At 49.3% G+C, this 17167-nt stretch overlaps 1 protein-coding gene across 1 annotated transcript in view; it reads left to right on the top strand.

Annotated features, from left to right (window-relative positions):
• The first annotated feature begins 3389 nt into the window (after positions 1-3389).
• LOC140902846 (T-lymphocyte surface antigen Ly-9-like) overlaps positions 3390-17167 on the top strand; it is a 71636-nt gene continuing 57858 nt past the window's right edge. Inside the window, exons 1-4 of the mRNA XM_073323414.1 lie at positions 3390-3528; positions 12218-12547; positions 13294-13578; positions 16582-16680. Of these exons, the coding sequence (XP_073179515.1) occupies positions 3465-3528; positions 12218-12547; positions 13294-13578; positions 16582-16680 (778 nt within the window). The 5' untranslated portion in view covers positions 3390-3464. The remainder of the gene's footprint in view (positions 3529-12217; positions 12548-13293; positions 13579-16581; positions 16681-17167) is intronic.

Genomic DNA, 17167 nt, shown 5'->3' with positions numbered 1-17167 from the left:
CATGTTAACACCTTTAAAAAAAAGGAGGACTTGTGGCACCTTAGAGACTAACCAATTTATTAGAGCATAAGCTTTCGTGAGCTACAGCTCACTTCCTCAGATGCATATCGTGGAAACTGCAGCAGGCTTTATATATACACAGAGAATATGAAACAATACCTCCTCCCACCCCACTGTCCTGCTGGTAATAGCTTATCTAAAGTGATTTCCAGCACAAATCCAGGTTTTCTCACCCTCCACCCCCCCACACAAATTCACTCTCCTGCTGGTGATAGCCCAGAGTGAATTTGTGTGGGGGGGTGGAGGGTGAGAAAACCTGGATTTGTGCTGGAAATCACTTTAGATAAGCTATTACCAGCAGGACAGTGGGGTGGGAATAGGTATTGTTTCATATTCTCTGTGTATATATAAAGCCTGCTGCAGTTTCCACGATATGCATCTGAGGAAGTGAGCTGTAGCTCACGAAAGCTTATGCGCTAATAAATTGGTTAGTCTCTAAGGTGCCACAAGTCCTCCTTTTCTTTTTGCGAATACAGACTAACACGGCTGTTACTCTGAAACCTGTCGTTAACACCTTTGACACTTTGGGCCCATTTGGTCCATCTAAATCAATACAACAGCCCTGTTCTGTGTTTGTATCGTACCCGGTGCTATGGGTCCTGGTCCTTTAGTGGGGTACCTAGGCACTGTATAAGTATAATTAAGGCCCCAGTTGAATTGCAGGACGATTGCCAAATCATTGCAGCTGAATTGTGGACAAGACGTGGAAAAGGAATAACGGCCCTTTATTCATTGCAGTCATTTGGAAAAGCTGGAGAAGACCTATATGTTTAAGAAATATTTGCTGAAACAATATAAACACTCAAGTATTACCTTATGCCTGCTCATTTTTTTGATAATCAGACATTTTGCTGCAACTAGATTACAGCCATTAACACGCGGGGCTGACAGTGGGAGTCTGGGTGGCTGGTGGCCGGGGCTCCCGCTCTCAGCTGCCCAGCTGACAAAATTGCAGCGGAAGCCGAATATTGCGGGACTCACAATTACCACAATATCGCAAATTCAACAAGAACAGGCAGTACCCTGGAGCTTCCTCCCAACAGGTGACCAGGGAAAGGGCAGAATCTTCGGAGTGCCCAGGGGTTAGGGCATTAGCCTGGGGTTTCATACACGTTAAGGCCAGAAGGAAGCATTAGCTCATCTCTCCTGATTTTGTGTATATCACGGGCCATTACATGATACCCAATCACACCTATATACAGCCCAGTGATGCTGGACTAAAGCATTTCAGTCATCAAAAGACGAACCCATTGGTTGCCAAAGGCGGCAAACAGTGCCCCTGTGCCAGAGATGGTGATTTCCTGCAATATCTTTGGGGGATCTTACTGCGTTAAATTAATGTATCAGTGTGGGCCAGGGGTTGTCTGTAATCCCATAGCAGGGGAGAGGGACCACAACCCTCCAGGCTCAAAGAACAGTGTGTATGTGTGGAGGGTGTGTGTGTGTGTGTGGGCAGGGGTGATGAGGCAAATTCACTCAGGTTGTAACACCTCCAGGGAGGTCCCATCATCAGGAGCGGGTGCATATTCTGGTTCAAATTGGTTTCTCCAGAGACCAGTGGGCAAAGGAAGGACTTTTGGATAAAGAGCCTGAGTTTAAAGTGACTCAGGGCCTGCTTTCGGATCCAGCATACCGAGAGGATCTTCTGTCCAAGGGGGTCCCCAATCCTTCCTGGGAAGGGTAGGAAAGACTTTGGCCTACAGAGGCCCTGTGAGACTGCGGGGTAAGCTTTTAGCAACCAGCGAGGAACTGTTATTGTTTGATGTGTTTTCTCTGTAATGCTTTTACTTTAAAAATAAAGGTGCTTTCTTATAAAGAGCTGAGCAGTAACTTGTGACTGCTGGAAATTCATCTGCTCCTAACCTCTGAGGAGAAAGCAGAGTGCAGGAGCTGGCCTGGTTAAGCCGTCTGGCTTGCTGGGCAACCCAGTGTAGACAGGAACTATGCAGCCTGGAAAGGAGGCTGGCAGTCAGGCAGGAGGGAGACGTGGGCGTCCGCTTAAGATCGGTAATGGCTGAGGAACCAGGTGCCCACAGAAGGGGAATACAGGTGCAATTGCCCTGAACTGTGACAGCTGCTGATGCTTGAGGTCCCTGCCCTGGCAGGAAATTGATTAAATAAAATATGCCCAGATTATGCTAGCGTGTGAAAGACGTCATTTTAATTCCTGCACTGCTACAGGCATTCTTCGTGACCTTGGGCAAGTCACTTACCCACTGGGCCTCAGTTCTCAGCCTGTAAAATGAAGCTAACAGCAGGGCCCTGCTTCCCACAGGCATTGTGAGGCTATTTGCAGGTAAAACTAGTGTAGTGCTCAGAGAATAGAGTGCATACAGCAGATGGTCTCAGGCTGGTGAGTCCTTTACACAGCTGCCACTTAGTGAATTCCTGCAGGCTGGCTTTTCACATGTTGGTCCTGCACTGGCTTAAGCAAAGCTGAGGTGCTCAATCCTGGCTTGTGTTGCAATAGGAGGAGGAAAGGCCGCAGCATCCCACCTAGAAAGAAGGCACAATGCCCTCGTGGGTCCTGACCAGACTAATGTAAACCCTTAACTCTGACCTCTATTTGGGGCTTACCTTAAGGCTCCTTGTTTTAAAAGCTTGCAAGAAAATCTGAGTTTTCATTTCTTTAAAGGTAAGTTTCTAGCCTTGTGGTTGCAGAGAAAATCTTGAAAACATGAATCGAGTGACTAGAAGCGCTGAAACAAAAGGCAAAGAAAAAGAACTGAATGGTGGTTATTTTTGTTTTTACAAAAATCTCCGGCTTTATAAGCCAGTCTTGTGATTTTGTGGGGCCTGATTTATGGGGTTTAGATGCTGATCTATTGACACGTGCAGTTTACATGGTTCACTCTTTATGTTCAGGGGATGGTGTGTGTCTGTGAAAGTGTGAGGTCGAAGTTGAAGTTGATGGTTTGTGGGCGTTAGATGGGGCAGTCCTTCTATTGTCTAGGAGCTGACAGCATGCTTCATGGTAGGGGATGCTTAAGGTGACAGATAGTTGTTATTTTTGGAGAAGGGAGCTTCCTAGTCCTACTGGTCATTTCTTTGCTTTTCAGGAACTGAATTGGGTGGGTTTTTCATTTAAGCAATCTTAGCTGTTACTTAACATTGGCTTTTTGTTTTGTTTTGTATTAACTATCTAGCTATCTATATCTCGACAGACATCACATTCTATTTAGCTGTGAGCTGCTGGAGAGCTGTGCAGTAAAGGATTAAGCAGTGTGACTCTATATACTTTGAATACTTTCCACCCCAAAGAAAAAAGGAAAGACACAGCAGACCAAAAACAGGAAACATGCGTGGTCCCACAAGAAGCTTGCGTCTTATTTGAATACACCTGGTCATACTGTATGCTGTATCAGCAGACCTTTAAATACTAAGTCCACTGCAAGCAAAGTTTCATGCGTCGAGAGATGGACTGCAGTGAATGCATTTTGCTGATCATTTCTTTTTGCTGTGCTGGGGGTATGTATGTTTTCCTATGGTTAAAAGTCTTGGTGCAAATTGATTTGAGGGCATATGCTGTTCAGAGCTACATGTGACAATGGCGTTTATCAAGCATGAGGCAGATGCTGCTGTGCTTTATAGCCAGAATACAAATCTGCATTGAAAAGAGGAACAGCTTTCTGCAAAGGGTGTATAGTTCATATTGTTTTAATCTGTGGATGCTCACAGGACTGTGAAGGGAGCTGAGAACCAAGATAGAGAGATCCAGCAAGGAATCATTTTACAATGTATATTAGAGCTGGGTGAATAATTTCTAACAAATCCTTCGGTACCTGTCTCTGCCACCCTTACTCACGGTGTGTGCCTGATTTCACAAGTAGTCCCGTTGACTTCAATGGAACTATTTAGGGAATCTGTCACTTACTGTCATTCACAGGGAGCTGAGCCGCTGGGGGTCCTAGACTGTGACTGGGGGTCTGAGATGCTACCACACTAAATAATAACAATTAATTAATGCCTAGGAGGAACGGGGTGAAATTAGCACCAGATTGAGGCTGGCTGTCAGGTGAAGTTTACAAACGGTGAGCTCTGTCTGTCAGGCTGTTGAATGGGGGGTCAGCCCCAAAGTTTACATCACTTAAAACTAGATGGCTCAAAGTCTAGAAATGGATTGCGTTGCAAACCTCCATAGAACAGCTTGTAGGGAGCCAGCATGCACTGGCCAGGGTGATGCTGGCGGGACGGATGAAATTACCCTAATTCTGCAGGTCTTTGCGATCTCGGATTTCTATGCAGAGAAGACTGTTCTTTTCAGGGCTCTGGAGGTGGCTATACTGGCTGCTATATGTCCAGGGATGCATGTACGGTGTCTTGCTAAAGGGAGCGTGTGTCTAGTGGTTAGATTGGAAGTCAACACTGCTGGAATCTGTTCCCAGTTTGCGGGGGATGTGTGTCTAGTGGTTAGAGTAGGGGGAATGGGAGTCAAGACTCCTGGGGTCCTATTAGGATTTTTCTGTTATTCAGGGACGGCGTAACAACTGTCAAAACTGAAGATTAAAAAAATCTTTCCTATTATTTGAAGATTGTTTAAAAAGCAAAGTACGTGCAGGACAATGAGGACGTGCCTCACGTCAAACAAAGCAACGGGGACCGGAGCTGAAGTTGATTCTCTCTCTGTAACTCTGTTATTGTTCCTCCATCCTAGCCAGGGCTCAGTGAGGATGCTTTGCCCACCCCTAGCCCCTTCCATTCATGGGTCTCTAAACCCTTTCGAGGCATTAATGACAGAGGCGCTCAAACTCTTTGGGAGGGCGGCCAGTATATTATCCCCATTTCACAGAAGGGGCGGACCAGGAAGGCTGACAGATTGCCCATAATTACACACCCAGGGAGCAGCAGAGATGGACATAGGACCCCTGACTCCCAGTCCTCTGCTCTAACCGGTAACCTAGACACTAGTTCAGAGCCAGATCTAGAACCCAGGAGTCCAGACTCCCACGCTCCTGTTCGAACCACTAGGGAACATTAACAATGTGCAAGACACCACCTACTGAATGGGCTGCAATATGGGGCAAAATGAGATGAGTTCAAGAAAAGGAGAAGACCATGAGACAGCCTCAGTTTGGAATTTCTCATTGGTTTGGTTGGTTCAAAACTGGCTCCATCCCAGGCGAATACAGGCTGTAACTTCCCCTTGGGTTTTCCTGTGTCAGGGGCATACCAAAAAAGTCCCAGACGGCATGAGACCTGCTTTAGACTCACTGCCCATCTCTGATCCCATCGGGAGCTTTTCCCTTGGAATGCTGCTGGTCCTGGACTCTAGCCAGGTTTTAACCTGGATTCTGTCTTACTCGCTTTTGCCTGTTGTCAGAGTTCAGATGAGATGCCTGCTTCATACTGGATGTGTGCTCTGGCTGGGAACTCTGCCCTGGCAGAGGGATTTTCGAGATGATCTAACAGGGCTTTTCTATCAGTCACTATTAAGATCCTAATCATAACACACCGCTCTAGGGCCTGGTTCTCATCTACACTCTGTGCTATTAGCATAAATGAAAATCAAGATCTTTGTCTATTCCTGCCACATCCTGGGAACACACAGCTACATGATAGGTTAGCTATTTTGTTTGTGGTATTTACTGAAACTGAACAACTGTGTGTTTGCAAACTAGGCAGGATGGGGATCTGCTATCTGGGGGGGGCAGAACCCCACTTTGTTGTTTCTCTGCGTTGGGGCAAACCCCCTCCTCTCATGGAAATAATTCACAGGAAAGAGCAGGTGGTAAAATGAGTTGGTTTTGCTTCCAGTTCAACTGACAACAGCAACACAGTCAACGATGAGCTGTCATCCCTCACGACTAATGTTTCCTACCAAAACAAAGCTTTGGTAATCAATAGGATGGGTGAATGTGATTCATTGTACCCTAGGTAAGGGGTGGAAAAGGGCTCTCAGGGACTTCCCCCAACCAAGGAGGGCTGATGCCTTCACAAAATTATCTCCAGGAGAAATGGCCAGTGCTATGTATACACACACACACACACACGTCAAAACCGGGAGGCTTAAAATTGTTTTTATTAACCAGTTTTTCCATAGCGCGGATCAGTCCATTGTCTGAGCACCTAATGAGAGTTCAGCCTTACAGTAGCCCAGTGTGAAGGAGAAGTATTATGATCTTCCTCTCACACATGGGGGTCTAACATTTGCAACAGGCCTTTTGGGTGCCCAACTGGAGACACTTGAAAGGCACTTGCCTTTCAGAAGGCAGGTGCTCAGCACTCTCTGACAAGGCAGTCCCTCTGAGCTGTCTCACGTTCATGGATTTTAAGGCCAGAAGAGACCATTAGATCCTCCAATCCCACAGGTCATTCAATTTCACCCTCTGACCCCTGTATTGAGCCCAGTAACTTGTGTGTGGCTAACACATTTCTTCCAGAAAGGCCTCCAGTCTTCATCTGAGACGTCAAGAGATGGAGACACCACTACTTCCCTCGGCACTTTGCTCCAATGGTTAATCGCCCTCCCTGTTAGAAATCTCAGCCTTATTTCTAAAGTTGGGTACTCAAAATCACGAGCCGCATTTGAAAATCTTAGCTGGGGAAACCGAGGACCAGAGCTTTACCTAAGGCCATACAGGGAGTGTATAGCAGAGGCAGGAATTGCATGTGGATTTCTTGGTCTGCAACCTAGTGCCTCAAACACAAGATCATCTTTTCCTCCCTCAAAGGCTCCGTTCCATCGGCTGATCACTGCTGAATTCCATCCGCTGTGAGATTTCATTGCAAACATTTTGCAGCGCTCCCTTCTTGAGAATTGAGCCCAGTCTAGTTTTAAGGGATTCAAGTGATGGGTCTCCTACGTGACCCCACAATCTAACAGACCTTACTGAATGGAGATTTCCCTGGGAGACTCCATCGAAATTTCCCCTTGCACAATTTCACCTCATTCCTCCTGGGCATTGTTCCACCCTGAACAATTCCCCTCCTGTCAAATATTTATAGACAGTGACCTGTCTCTTTACCCGCATTGCTGTGGTGGTGAATGCCTGCAGCCCCTCATATTGTTGCCGGCACCCAGTGCCGAGAGGCTGAACAACAGCTTGAGTTGGTTCGTTACCCGGTGTGCTACACCCAATAATCACAACGGGGTGGAGAAGCAGAAAAGTTTATTTGAAGCTTCAAAAAGGTACAGGGAGATTTGAATCTCAAATCCTGTACAACAGAGCAGGAAGTTACACAGGCTTTTATACATCCTTTTTCCCAGCATACTTATCCAATAGCAAGCTGCTCCAAGTATCCATATAGCCAGCCAATCCAGTTCCCAGCTAGTTCCCTGATTCTCTGTATCATTTGTTAAACTATACATAAAGCTGCTTTATTGAGCATTGTTCTTCCATATCTCCCCTGTTTGGCCTTGCTTAGTTTCAGGCAGTCTGACTCTGCAGCATACTGTTGCAGATTCTCAGCATAACTGCTGTGTGTGCCTCCAGGCGGGGGGGCCAAGGACACTTGGGCCTAGCACACAGAGCTGCTGCGAGTGCCTGCAGGCAGGAGGGGGGGGGGCAAGGACACCGGGGCCTAGTGCGAGGGGGCTTCATCGACACTCGTGGTCTTCCATCCCCTCGAGTTACCTAGTGGCCATGCCCCAGTGTTCCCAACAACTCCCCCCTTTGAGAACACTCAACAGCCTTGGCTCTGAGTTTTCTCACTTGGGCTACTTATTTCTTTACAATATGACTTTGCATAAGCACTTTGTGATAGCCCTGAAGAGAATGACTTATTAACTTTTGCAAAAGGGCCCTGACACATGATACTGCACAGCATAATACCAGTAATACAAGCAATACAGGAAAGAGAAATTTCAATAGCAGGCTAAATAAACCACCAAGCCAAGATGACAAACCCCAGCCTGAAAACAAGGTTTGCAACCAATCGTTCTCTGGGGCAGTACAGGCAACCTGTGCTCCGGCTCGGGCATGGGCCTCAGCCTGTACCACCTTTTCATAGATCTCATAACTGCTATCATTTACATATACACAACATCGGGGCCCGATGAGGGCACAAACCCCTCCTTGGGATGCCAAGAGATAGTCCAAAGCCAGCCTGTTTTGGAGGGAAAATGTCCTGAGCTGCTGTACCTCTTTATTTAATGTTTTTACTGCTGACCCTAAATCACTAACCGAGTCCTCTAACTCTAAGGCCACCTTCTCAAGTACCATCTGCAGCCTTACAGTATAGCGGCCTATGCATGCCAGGGCTGGCCCGGTAAACAGTGGTGCTATTCCCAGTACAGAGCACCCTACCAGCTTCTCGGTTGTGAGGGGATTCTTCATATTGCCCTCCAATGCCGTAGTCAGTCGCCGCAGGGTCTTTTCTCGTGACTCAACAGAGGTGTCTCGGGCATTTCTAATCTTTCCTTTGGGCAGTGTGGCAGTTATGGAAAGATGAGGAACTCCATGAGCTATATAACAGCTACCTGTCCAGTTGGCTGGCAGCACCTTGTAAGCCTTTCGGCCACATACAAAATAGTGACCCTGTAGGGCCCAGTAAGGACTATTTCTTAAGGGGATTCCTGGGATATTTAAGGCTGCTTTTCCAAACAGTTCATATGCCCCTAGGGGGGCATCCCATCCTCCTGATTGGGTACAAGTGGGGGCATTTCTAATTGTGCCGTTCAAATTACACTCACCATAGGAACCACTACAAACCCACCATTGGCTTGCTACATTGGAGATATTAACTGGACGGCAAGTTACATTTCCAAACCCCTTTTTTGTGGTAAGATTATTTGTAGTTTCCCTAAAAGGGGAGGAACCATTACACCCACACTGCTGGCCTCCCCTGTTGGTCTTTATCCAATACCCATCAGCCCACTGTGTAATAACACAGGAGCTCTTTCCCACAGGATGCCCATAGGGATCAGATTGGTTTCGGGTAAAACATAACACTCCCTCAGTGAGTACTGCAACCGAATACTCCTGGTCCTGATAGGTGGCTTGCTGTAAAGAGGTCTTGTTCCAGAACGGTGAGTCCGTTCTTTCCTGCTCTTTGGTGGCGGCTAATTCTGCTAGGGTCAAGGGCAGCATGTCAAGGGGCATTCCCGTTTTGGGGGACAGTGGAGTTGGAGCACATACCCAGCAATCAGTCTGGTTTGTTAAAGTAACAACATGGTGCGCAAGCAGATTCTCAACATAACTGCTGCGAGTGCCTCCAGGCGGGGGGGCCAAGGACACTTGGGCCTAGCACGCAGAGCTGCTGCGAGTGCCTCCAGGCGGGGGGGGGGGGGCAAGGACACCGGGGCCTAGTGCGAGGGGGCTTCATCGACACTCGTGGTCTTCCATCCCCTCGAGTTACCTAGTGGCCATGCCCCAGTGTCCCCAACAACATTAAGGTTCCATTTAGGGTGAATGAACAAATTGATGATGCAAGCATGTTACAGACACGTGCTATAGATGAGTGGTTTTCAAGCTGTGGTCTGCGGACCCCTGGGGGTCTGCAGACTATGTCTAAGATTTCCAATGGGATCCGCACCTCCATTTGAAATGTTTTAGAGGTTCACAAATGAAAAGAAGGTTGAAAACCATTGCTCTACATGGTCCTAAGCACATCTGCTGAAGGTAGTCTAGCAGGCTGGGCTGTGTAATCATCCGTTCCAATAGGTCATTTATTAAAACAACGGATTCCTCATTTATTAACCTTTTATCAGTTATTTATAGCTAACCCTTGCAACAGTCATTTTTTTCCCTCTGAACTTATTCGGATTTCTCATCTCCTTCCTGAGCCCACAGTTCCCAGAAAAGAGCACAGTAATCTAACTAAGCCTCATGTTGCCAGGGACTGTCACCTCCAGCATGGAGTCTGTCTCAGAACTGCTCTGAGTCAAGCAAAGGCTTTCCCCTTTGTCCTGCACTTAAAGGCCTCCTCAGAGTCCTGGGGGTTTTGAACGTCAGCTCCGGATGCCTTCAAAACAGGGCAAGCGCCGCTCATCAATGCAGATGCTTTGATGCTTTACTGAGTCAGGGTCTCTTTGCACGTTCTGCTCTGGCTTTGCAACGGAGCCTTCGTCCGACTCTGAACACGGTTTTTATACCGGTTTAGCTCTTTCATTTAGGGCTGTGAGTTTGAATTCTACCAGTGTAGTCAGACCAGTGCCACCTGGGGTAATTAGACCAGTACAATCCTTAGACCAGTATAACTTATTCCCCTTCTCTGGAGGAATAACTAGCCCAATATAAAGCACCTTTCTACCTGTCTAACTGCATTCACACTGGGGGGGACTGTATCACTTTAACTAGCCTGGCATCGTTAAAGTGGTACAAGCTGTGAGTGTAGACAAGGCCTTGGTGTGATTAGCAACTGGCCCCTCAGCTAAGCAGGGGAATGATGAAAGCAGCAGGGAGATTATCATAGAGCTGCCATTTTTTCTGACAACCTAAAAGCACTTGAAGAAAACCGTTGCTGAAAATGAAAACTTTTTCACTTGTGTCGATTTTTCAAGGGAACACAACTCATTTCCTGTCAGCTCGCGAAGGGAGCGGGGGTTCTTGGGACGCGAACCAGCCCAGGCGTCGACCAACCGGGCCAGCCCCTGCCACCCTGACCTTGCCGTGCAAACATTGCCACTAATTTCAGCACGACAACGGGCCAGATCCTCAGCTGGTGTCACAGCGCTACATCAACTTACAGTAGCTGGTCTCTGAGCCATTGACATCAGTGGAACGCTGGCCAAACAGCACGGGCTGGAGGTCTGGCTGCTATTGACTTCAATGGAGAACAGCCGAGTGACAGCAGGTGCAGACTTCTTAGAAAGACACGAGGTGCAATTCTTCCTGTTTTTAACCTACTCAGATAGAGACGGAACATCCATTGAAAACGTTTTCTGTTTCTTGCCCGAACGGGCTGGTGTGTTCTTGGCCCTGGCGGATATTGGGGTGTTCCCAGCTTTGGACCGCCAAGCGTTCTCGTTACTACAAATCGAAAGGTCCGTCTACACTGCACGCGCCTTTCAGTGGCATGTGGAGTCCATACACCGTGCGCCTTCTAGCCTGGGTATAAACAGCTGTACAGTCAGTGAGGCAATGCTTAGGCAAGTAGAATAAAGACATGCCTGAACCCTAAGGTATGTACCCTACGTTCTCTCTACATACCCAAGCTGGGCCTCCCTTGTCTACGCTGTGATTTTTTCACCGCCTAGTGTCCCCCTGCCTTCCCTCCGCCAGAGCCTTTCATTGCCACTTGTAGACAATGGTTCCTTCTCGGGAACAGAGCAGGGGAGGGAGAAATTCAGAGAGGCACAATTGAAACCCTGCTTCCTCCTTCCACCAGCAGCACCATCAACAGCCTCTGGCCCTCACTAACTGTGCAGCAGCGCTGGATGGTGTGCGGGGGGCAGAGCCAAGACTGCGCTCCTCCCTGCCCACTTGTCTTACTCCCCCTTGTGCACAGTCAACCTGTGGAACTCCTTGCCAGAAGATGTTGTGAGGGCCAAGACTATAGCAGGGTTCAAAAAGAACTAGATAAGTTCCTGGAGGATAGGTCCATCAATGGCTATTAGCCAGGATGGGCAGGGGTGGTGTGCCCAGCCTCTGTTTGCCAAAAGCTGGGAATGGACAACAGGGGCTAGATCACTTGATGATTCCCTGTTCTGTTCATTCCCTCTGAAGCACCTGGCACTGGCCACTGTTGGAAGACAGGATGCTGGGCTGGATGGACCTTTGGTCTGACCCAGTGGGGCCGTTCTTATGGAGCAGCAGTGCAACCCAAGACACAAGCACACTCTTAGTAATGGAACAGGGTTTGCTAGTTGGTGGACCTTGGCCACCAAACTTTTGCTGGCTTGTTGCCAACTCTTGTAATTTTATCACGAGTCTGCTTTTTGGTGGAGGGGAGGGAGGTTTCTTCAAACCCCATGTCCTGGAGGCACATGATTAGGTGAGTATCTCCGCTTTCACTAGAAATAATAATGAAAGTAAGTTTCTAGCACTCCTGTTTGCGGAGCAAAGCTACAAAGGAAGCCTGACTGTAACCCTAAAGGCGCAGCAAGCAGATGGCAAATAAAAGAGCTCCAGAATGTATAACTTTTTAAACATCTCATGATGTTTTTGAGGTCTGACTCGTGATTTTTGAACTCTTGGGGTGGACGACACTGTGTATGTTGCCGTCTGTAAAACACCAACTCATGTCTGTGCTAACTCTGTTTCGTTGCTCCTTGCAGGCATGAGCTCTGGGTCGGAAAAAACAGTCTACGGAAGCCTGGGGGGCTCAACGCTGTTGAGCATAACGCCCGAACTTCAGAATTTTACTCTGCAATTTGGCAAAGCTCTATGGAAAGTAGGTGCGTCGGCTAAAGACACAAAGACATTTATCGTCGAGTATTCTGGAAATCATACCAATTTAATGGCAGATAAAGAGCGGATCAAGTTTCATCCAGAGAACTTCTCCTTGGAAATACTGGAGACCAGGAGAGAGGATGCAGGGCACTATGAATACACGGTGAACAAACGCTTTGAGGAACAGTCTTTGCAGTTCCAGTTGGAAGTGTATGGTAATGAGCACAGTATTCGTATGCGGGTTTGGGGACCTACCCTGGGTCCGATCGCTGGTCTAGCTCTGTGGCTGGTCAGTTCCTAGGAGAAAAGGCTATTGGCCTGATGAAAATGGGGCATGCTTTCAGTTATTCCAGCCTCAGGTAGCTGGGGGTCCTGGAGGGAGTGGGGCAAGAGTGCTGGCTGTGGGAAGAGCTGCTACCTATTCCAGTCCCAGCCTCTCCCTGCAAGGGGTGCTGGAGAGACCCTGGTACTCCCCCCTCCATCAGCCTCAGCATGGTTCAAACACCCTCCAGCACCCAACGGCCCACACACCCTTTGGCACCCACCCACCTACCCAGCACACCCAGACACCCTCCTCCCCACCTGCTACGGACACCCCAGCACCCAGACACCCTAGCGAGAGGGCCCACGTTTTGTGCAAGCCTTGCGTGGAGCAGATAATCTGACATTCATGGGTGTATGCAAATTATTCACAAATATGCAAATGATTTCATGACATAATTTGCATAAAACACGACTCATGGAGCTGCATTGAACTTGGCAGCCAGGGGAGGCCTTAGCAGCTAGACCTTGCTGCTCAGTCCAATGGCGCCCATGTTGCCGGCATCTAAATGCCCTGGAGATGGGATGACCCAGAGCAGGACTGGGAGCCAGATCAGGCCGGCAGCCTTTCACTCAGGGCTGTCCGTTCCATCCTTCCCCAGATAATCAGTTTGTCTCCCCGCCCTGTCACTCCCTACAGAGCAGGTGTCCATCCCCAACCTCCAGATGGTCAGCAAGACCCTGGGGAACGAGAGCTGCGCCATGAACCTGAGCTGCCTGGTGACGAGCGGGGACAACGTGACCTACAGCTGGAACTGCAGCGAGGGCAACGCCTCCCAGCTGCATCCATACAATGACAGCTTCCTGCACCTCTCCTTCACCCCGGGGGAGGGCAGCGTCTCTTGCACCTGCACCGCCAGGAACAGAGTCAGCCAGCAAGCCACCAGGCTCAGCTTCCCCGTGGAGTGCAGCAACAAGCCAGGCGGTAAGTGGTGCTGGAGGAGAGAGGGGCAAATCCCCTCCTACTGCGCAGTGGCTGGGCCCACCGGGCTATGATCTATGGGCCAGATCCCCAGCTGGCGTAAATCAGCTGCGCCAGGCCTTGGCCCAACATCCTTACCTTGCAGTGGGTCTCCCGGGCAGGCTCTGGATCCACCTCTACCCTCAGGGCCCATGTCTCTGAGCTCAGAACTGAGCCCTGGGCCCTGCCAACCTGGCTCAAACTCACGGGCACCGCCCATGACGCGGGCATTGAGACTGGCCCTGTGGAAGTATTGGTGCCGAAGTGGGCCAGATCCTCAGCTGGTGCATATCAGCACAGCTCCTTTGAAATCAACGGGCCTGATTCTCCTCTTGCATATGCCCATGTAAAGCAGGACTAGCTCAAAGGGCCCATTTCAGCAGCCAGATGCGGGCTCCGGGCATTCAGAGGTCTGGGTAAGGAGCCATTTGTAGTGGTCCTACAAACCCCCAAACTACATCTCATATTCTTGAGCTCCATCTGCTGGCACCTTATCTACTCACTATTTACATCTAGACAGACACCGGGACTGGTCAGTTTCCTTGTGGGGCTGAGGACATTGAGGGCTGATTTACACCAGGGTCTTTTACACCACTCTGGCTGCATAAAGCAGCCTTAATGAGGGCCCTGACTGTAATTTGCATCCACTTTAAAGACCTCTTTGCCCTGCGGGAGCTTTAATGTAAATAAAAATACCGCCTCTGGTTTCATGGTCGCTTGGTTTTCAGAGCTAATCATGCAGCAGCCTCGGCTACAGTACAGGAAAGCCCAAGGTTGGACATAAATCGCACCTAGATTGTAACATTAAAACCCTCTGTGGGAACTTCCTCTCGAATAGCCTCTGGGGGATAGAACTCTCTCACTCTCTCATTGGGGTTTTTCTGACACCTCCTTTATGACGCGGGGAACTTTTATGGGGTGTTTTAATGAGATATTTAAACCTCAACCTGGGACATTTTTCTTTTAAGTCTCCATTCCTTTGAATGAACATTGTCAGAGGCCACAAGCCTCAGATTTCCACCCTGCCCCTTGCTAGCCTGTGTTGGTGGGGGGAAACCCACCCCCTTAATTAGCTGGACCAGGCCCTTTACAAACATGGACCATATGATAGTCCTACTGCAAAAGTAACTAGAGCATCAGGGCTGGGAGCCAACTCCTAAGGAGCAGAACCAGTATAGACATAAAAAAGGACAACAAGGAGTCTGTGCCTGATTTTCATTCACCCCTAGGCCTCTTTACGCCTCATGGTAAAGGGACCTTGGAGCGAGTGGGAATCAGATCCACGGTTGTTTGACACTAGGACTCCCATTGTCTCCTTGGTTCCTTGTGCTCCCCTCTTTGGCCTGTTGTCTCTTGTGTTCTACATAGATTGGAAGCTCTTTGGGGGCGGGGCCGTCCCTTTGCTCTGTGTTTGTACAGCACCTAGTGCCATGGGGGCCTGGTCCACGACGGGGGCTCCTAGACACCCCCCAGTACCAACGATAGCTATTGATAATGAGAGATCAGCATTGGGTGTAGTCCATCCTCCGTGGCGTCACCCCGCCGCAGTGGTCTCACCGCCCGCGGGAGCTTGGCAAGCCAGCTGTGTGAATGGAGTCAGGCCGCTGTAAAACCAGAGCGAAGCAGGGATGGGTGGAGCAGCTCCAGGCATTTGGCACGTGATTGGGAAGCGTAAGAATTCGGCCCCTAGGACCACATTTTAAGAGCGCTTGTAAGCGGGTGCTCTCACCTTTAGGGTGCCCCCTCATGCCTGGACACAGGGTTACAGGGGACTTCACCTCTCCCGTCCTCCTCCCACTGCCTTGGCCCTGCGATGGCCAGTTCCAGCCGGTGTCTTCTTTTGACTTCCCCTCTAGGGTCGTCAAGGGCCCAGCCCTTCTGCCAAGTCACGTGACAGTTCGCGCCCCTCCCGGGGTTACTAAAGCTCCAACTTAAAGTGCACGAACAAACAACGTCCCCCCTCTCTGTTCTGCCCCTCTGGGGCTCGACTGGACTCCTTGGCTTCTTGGCCCCGGCCGAGGTCCTCCTGAATGGCTTCTTCCCCAGCACAATTCCCCACTTCTCCCTCCCCTACGCTACACCCTGGGGTACCTCAGCCTGGCCTCCGGCAGCTCCTCCCAGAGGAGAACTCGCCTTGTTCCCCCTCCAGCATCCTCCTTCCTCCACTGAGGTCCCAGCTCCAGTTAAGTAGCTCTGGTCCTGCTTCACCATCGCAGCTCGGGTCGCTAATTAACCCTTACGCTGCCAGCTCACCAGTGAGGCTGAGGGACAGCAAGAGACTTAGGGTTGGATGTTTAAAGGTATTTAGGTGCCCAACTCTCATTGGTTTCAATGGGCATTGGGTGCATAAGTACCTTTAAAAATCCAGCCCCTAGTGACTTTTGAATTTCAATTAGATTTAGACTTTTAAAGCCCAGACCCTCAAAGGTATTTAGGTTCCTAACTTCCTTTGAAACCAATGGGAGTAAGGAGCTTGAATACCTTTGAGAATCTGGGTGCTTGGGCTCCTAAATCATTTAAGTGCTTTTGAAAACTTTTCCCTGGTCTAGCAAAACACAAGCGTGCTTAACTTTAAGCACATGAGTAGCTCTACTATATAGACAATGGATCTGACGCTCAGCTACACTGAAGCCTACACATGTGTAAAAGGGTTGTAATTGACTCCCGCTTTTATGTCCCCTTTACTCTGCCAGAGAGAGTCCCAATGGGGCTATTTACACATTTAAAGTGAAGCCCGGATTGGGACCTTCCGTACCTTCTGCTGATTCTGCACTTCCTGTGTTTTCTGTCTGTTGTACACAAAAATAATAAACCGCGATTAAAGAGATAAATGAAGCGGCAATGTGATCTGAAAGCCGCATGAGCCCTTGCTCCTGTTTAACGATCACCCCCACCCCCTTAGAACAGTGCACCAAATTCAGGGACCAGTTATTGAGCATCTTCTTTTCTTTGTAAATTACTTTCCAGGCTCGCTCAGGAATGAGCTCTTGGAATTCATCGTGCCAATAGCCATTGTGGGGGTTCTGGTCCTCTGTGCAGGGGTCACATACCGGCTACGACACAAAGGTAGGATTTCATGGCATTGGGAACTTGTTATGGTCTTAGGCCAAGTCCACACTGTAAACCTAACTTCTGTGGGCACACAGCCGCCGGCACAAGCTTGTGCGTGGCTACACCTTGCTGGTACTGAGTGTACTGTCAGCGTGGGGCATTGTGGGACGGCTCGTGAAAGCCAGTAACAGTCGATGTAAGCCATGGAGTGTCTACCCTGACACCGCGTCCGCCGAATTACACCTCCCGTGACGCTACGCCGCTCGGGGAGCTGGAGTTAACTGGGCGCAGCAGGACAGGTAAATTAGCGGGAGCCAAACTGAAGCGTAGCCACTTCCAGCGTTAGGTTGAGGTGAGCTGCTGTGCATTGATCGGACACCAAGCCGCTGTCCTGGTCAGTGCGCAGCTTTGTACCAGTGTGACACGGCCCGCGAGGGCTCTAGTCATTCACACCAGCACAACCCTAGTGATACTGGTCTAAAGGCATCTTAGTATAGCTTAT

Source organism: Lepidochelys kempii, chromosome 24 (genome assembly GCF_965140265.1).
Source record: "Lepidochelys kempii isolate rLepKem1 chromosome 24, rLepKem1.hap2, whole genome shotgun sequence".
Taxonomy (NCBI): domain Eukaryota; kingdom Metazoa; phylum Chordata; order Testudines; family Cheloniidae; genus Lepidochelys; species Lepidochelys kempii.
This window is presented reverse-complemented; position numbering and strand designations above follow the sequence as displayed.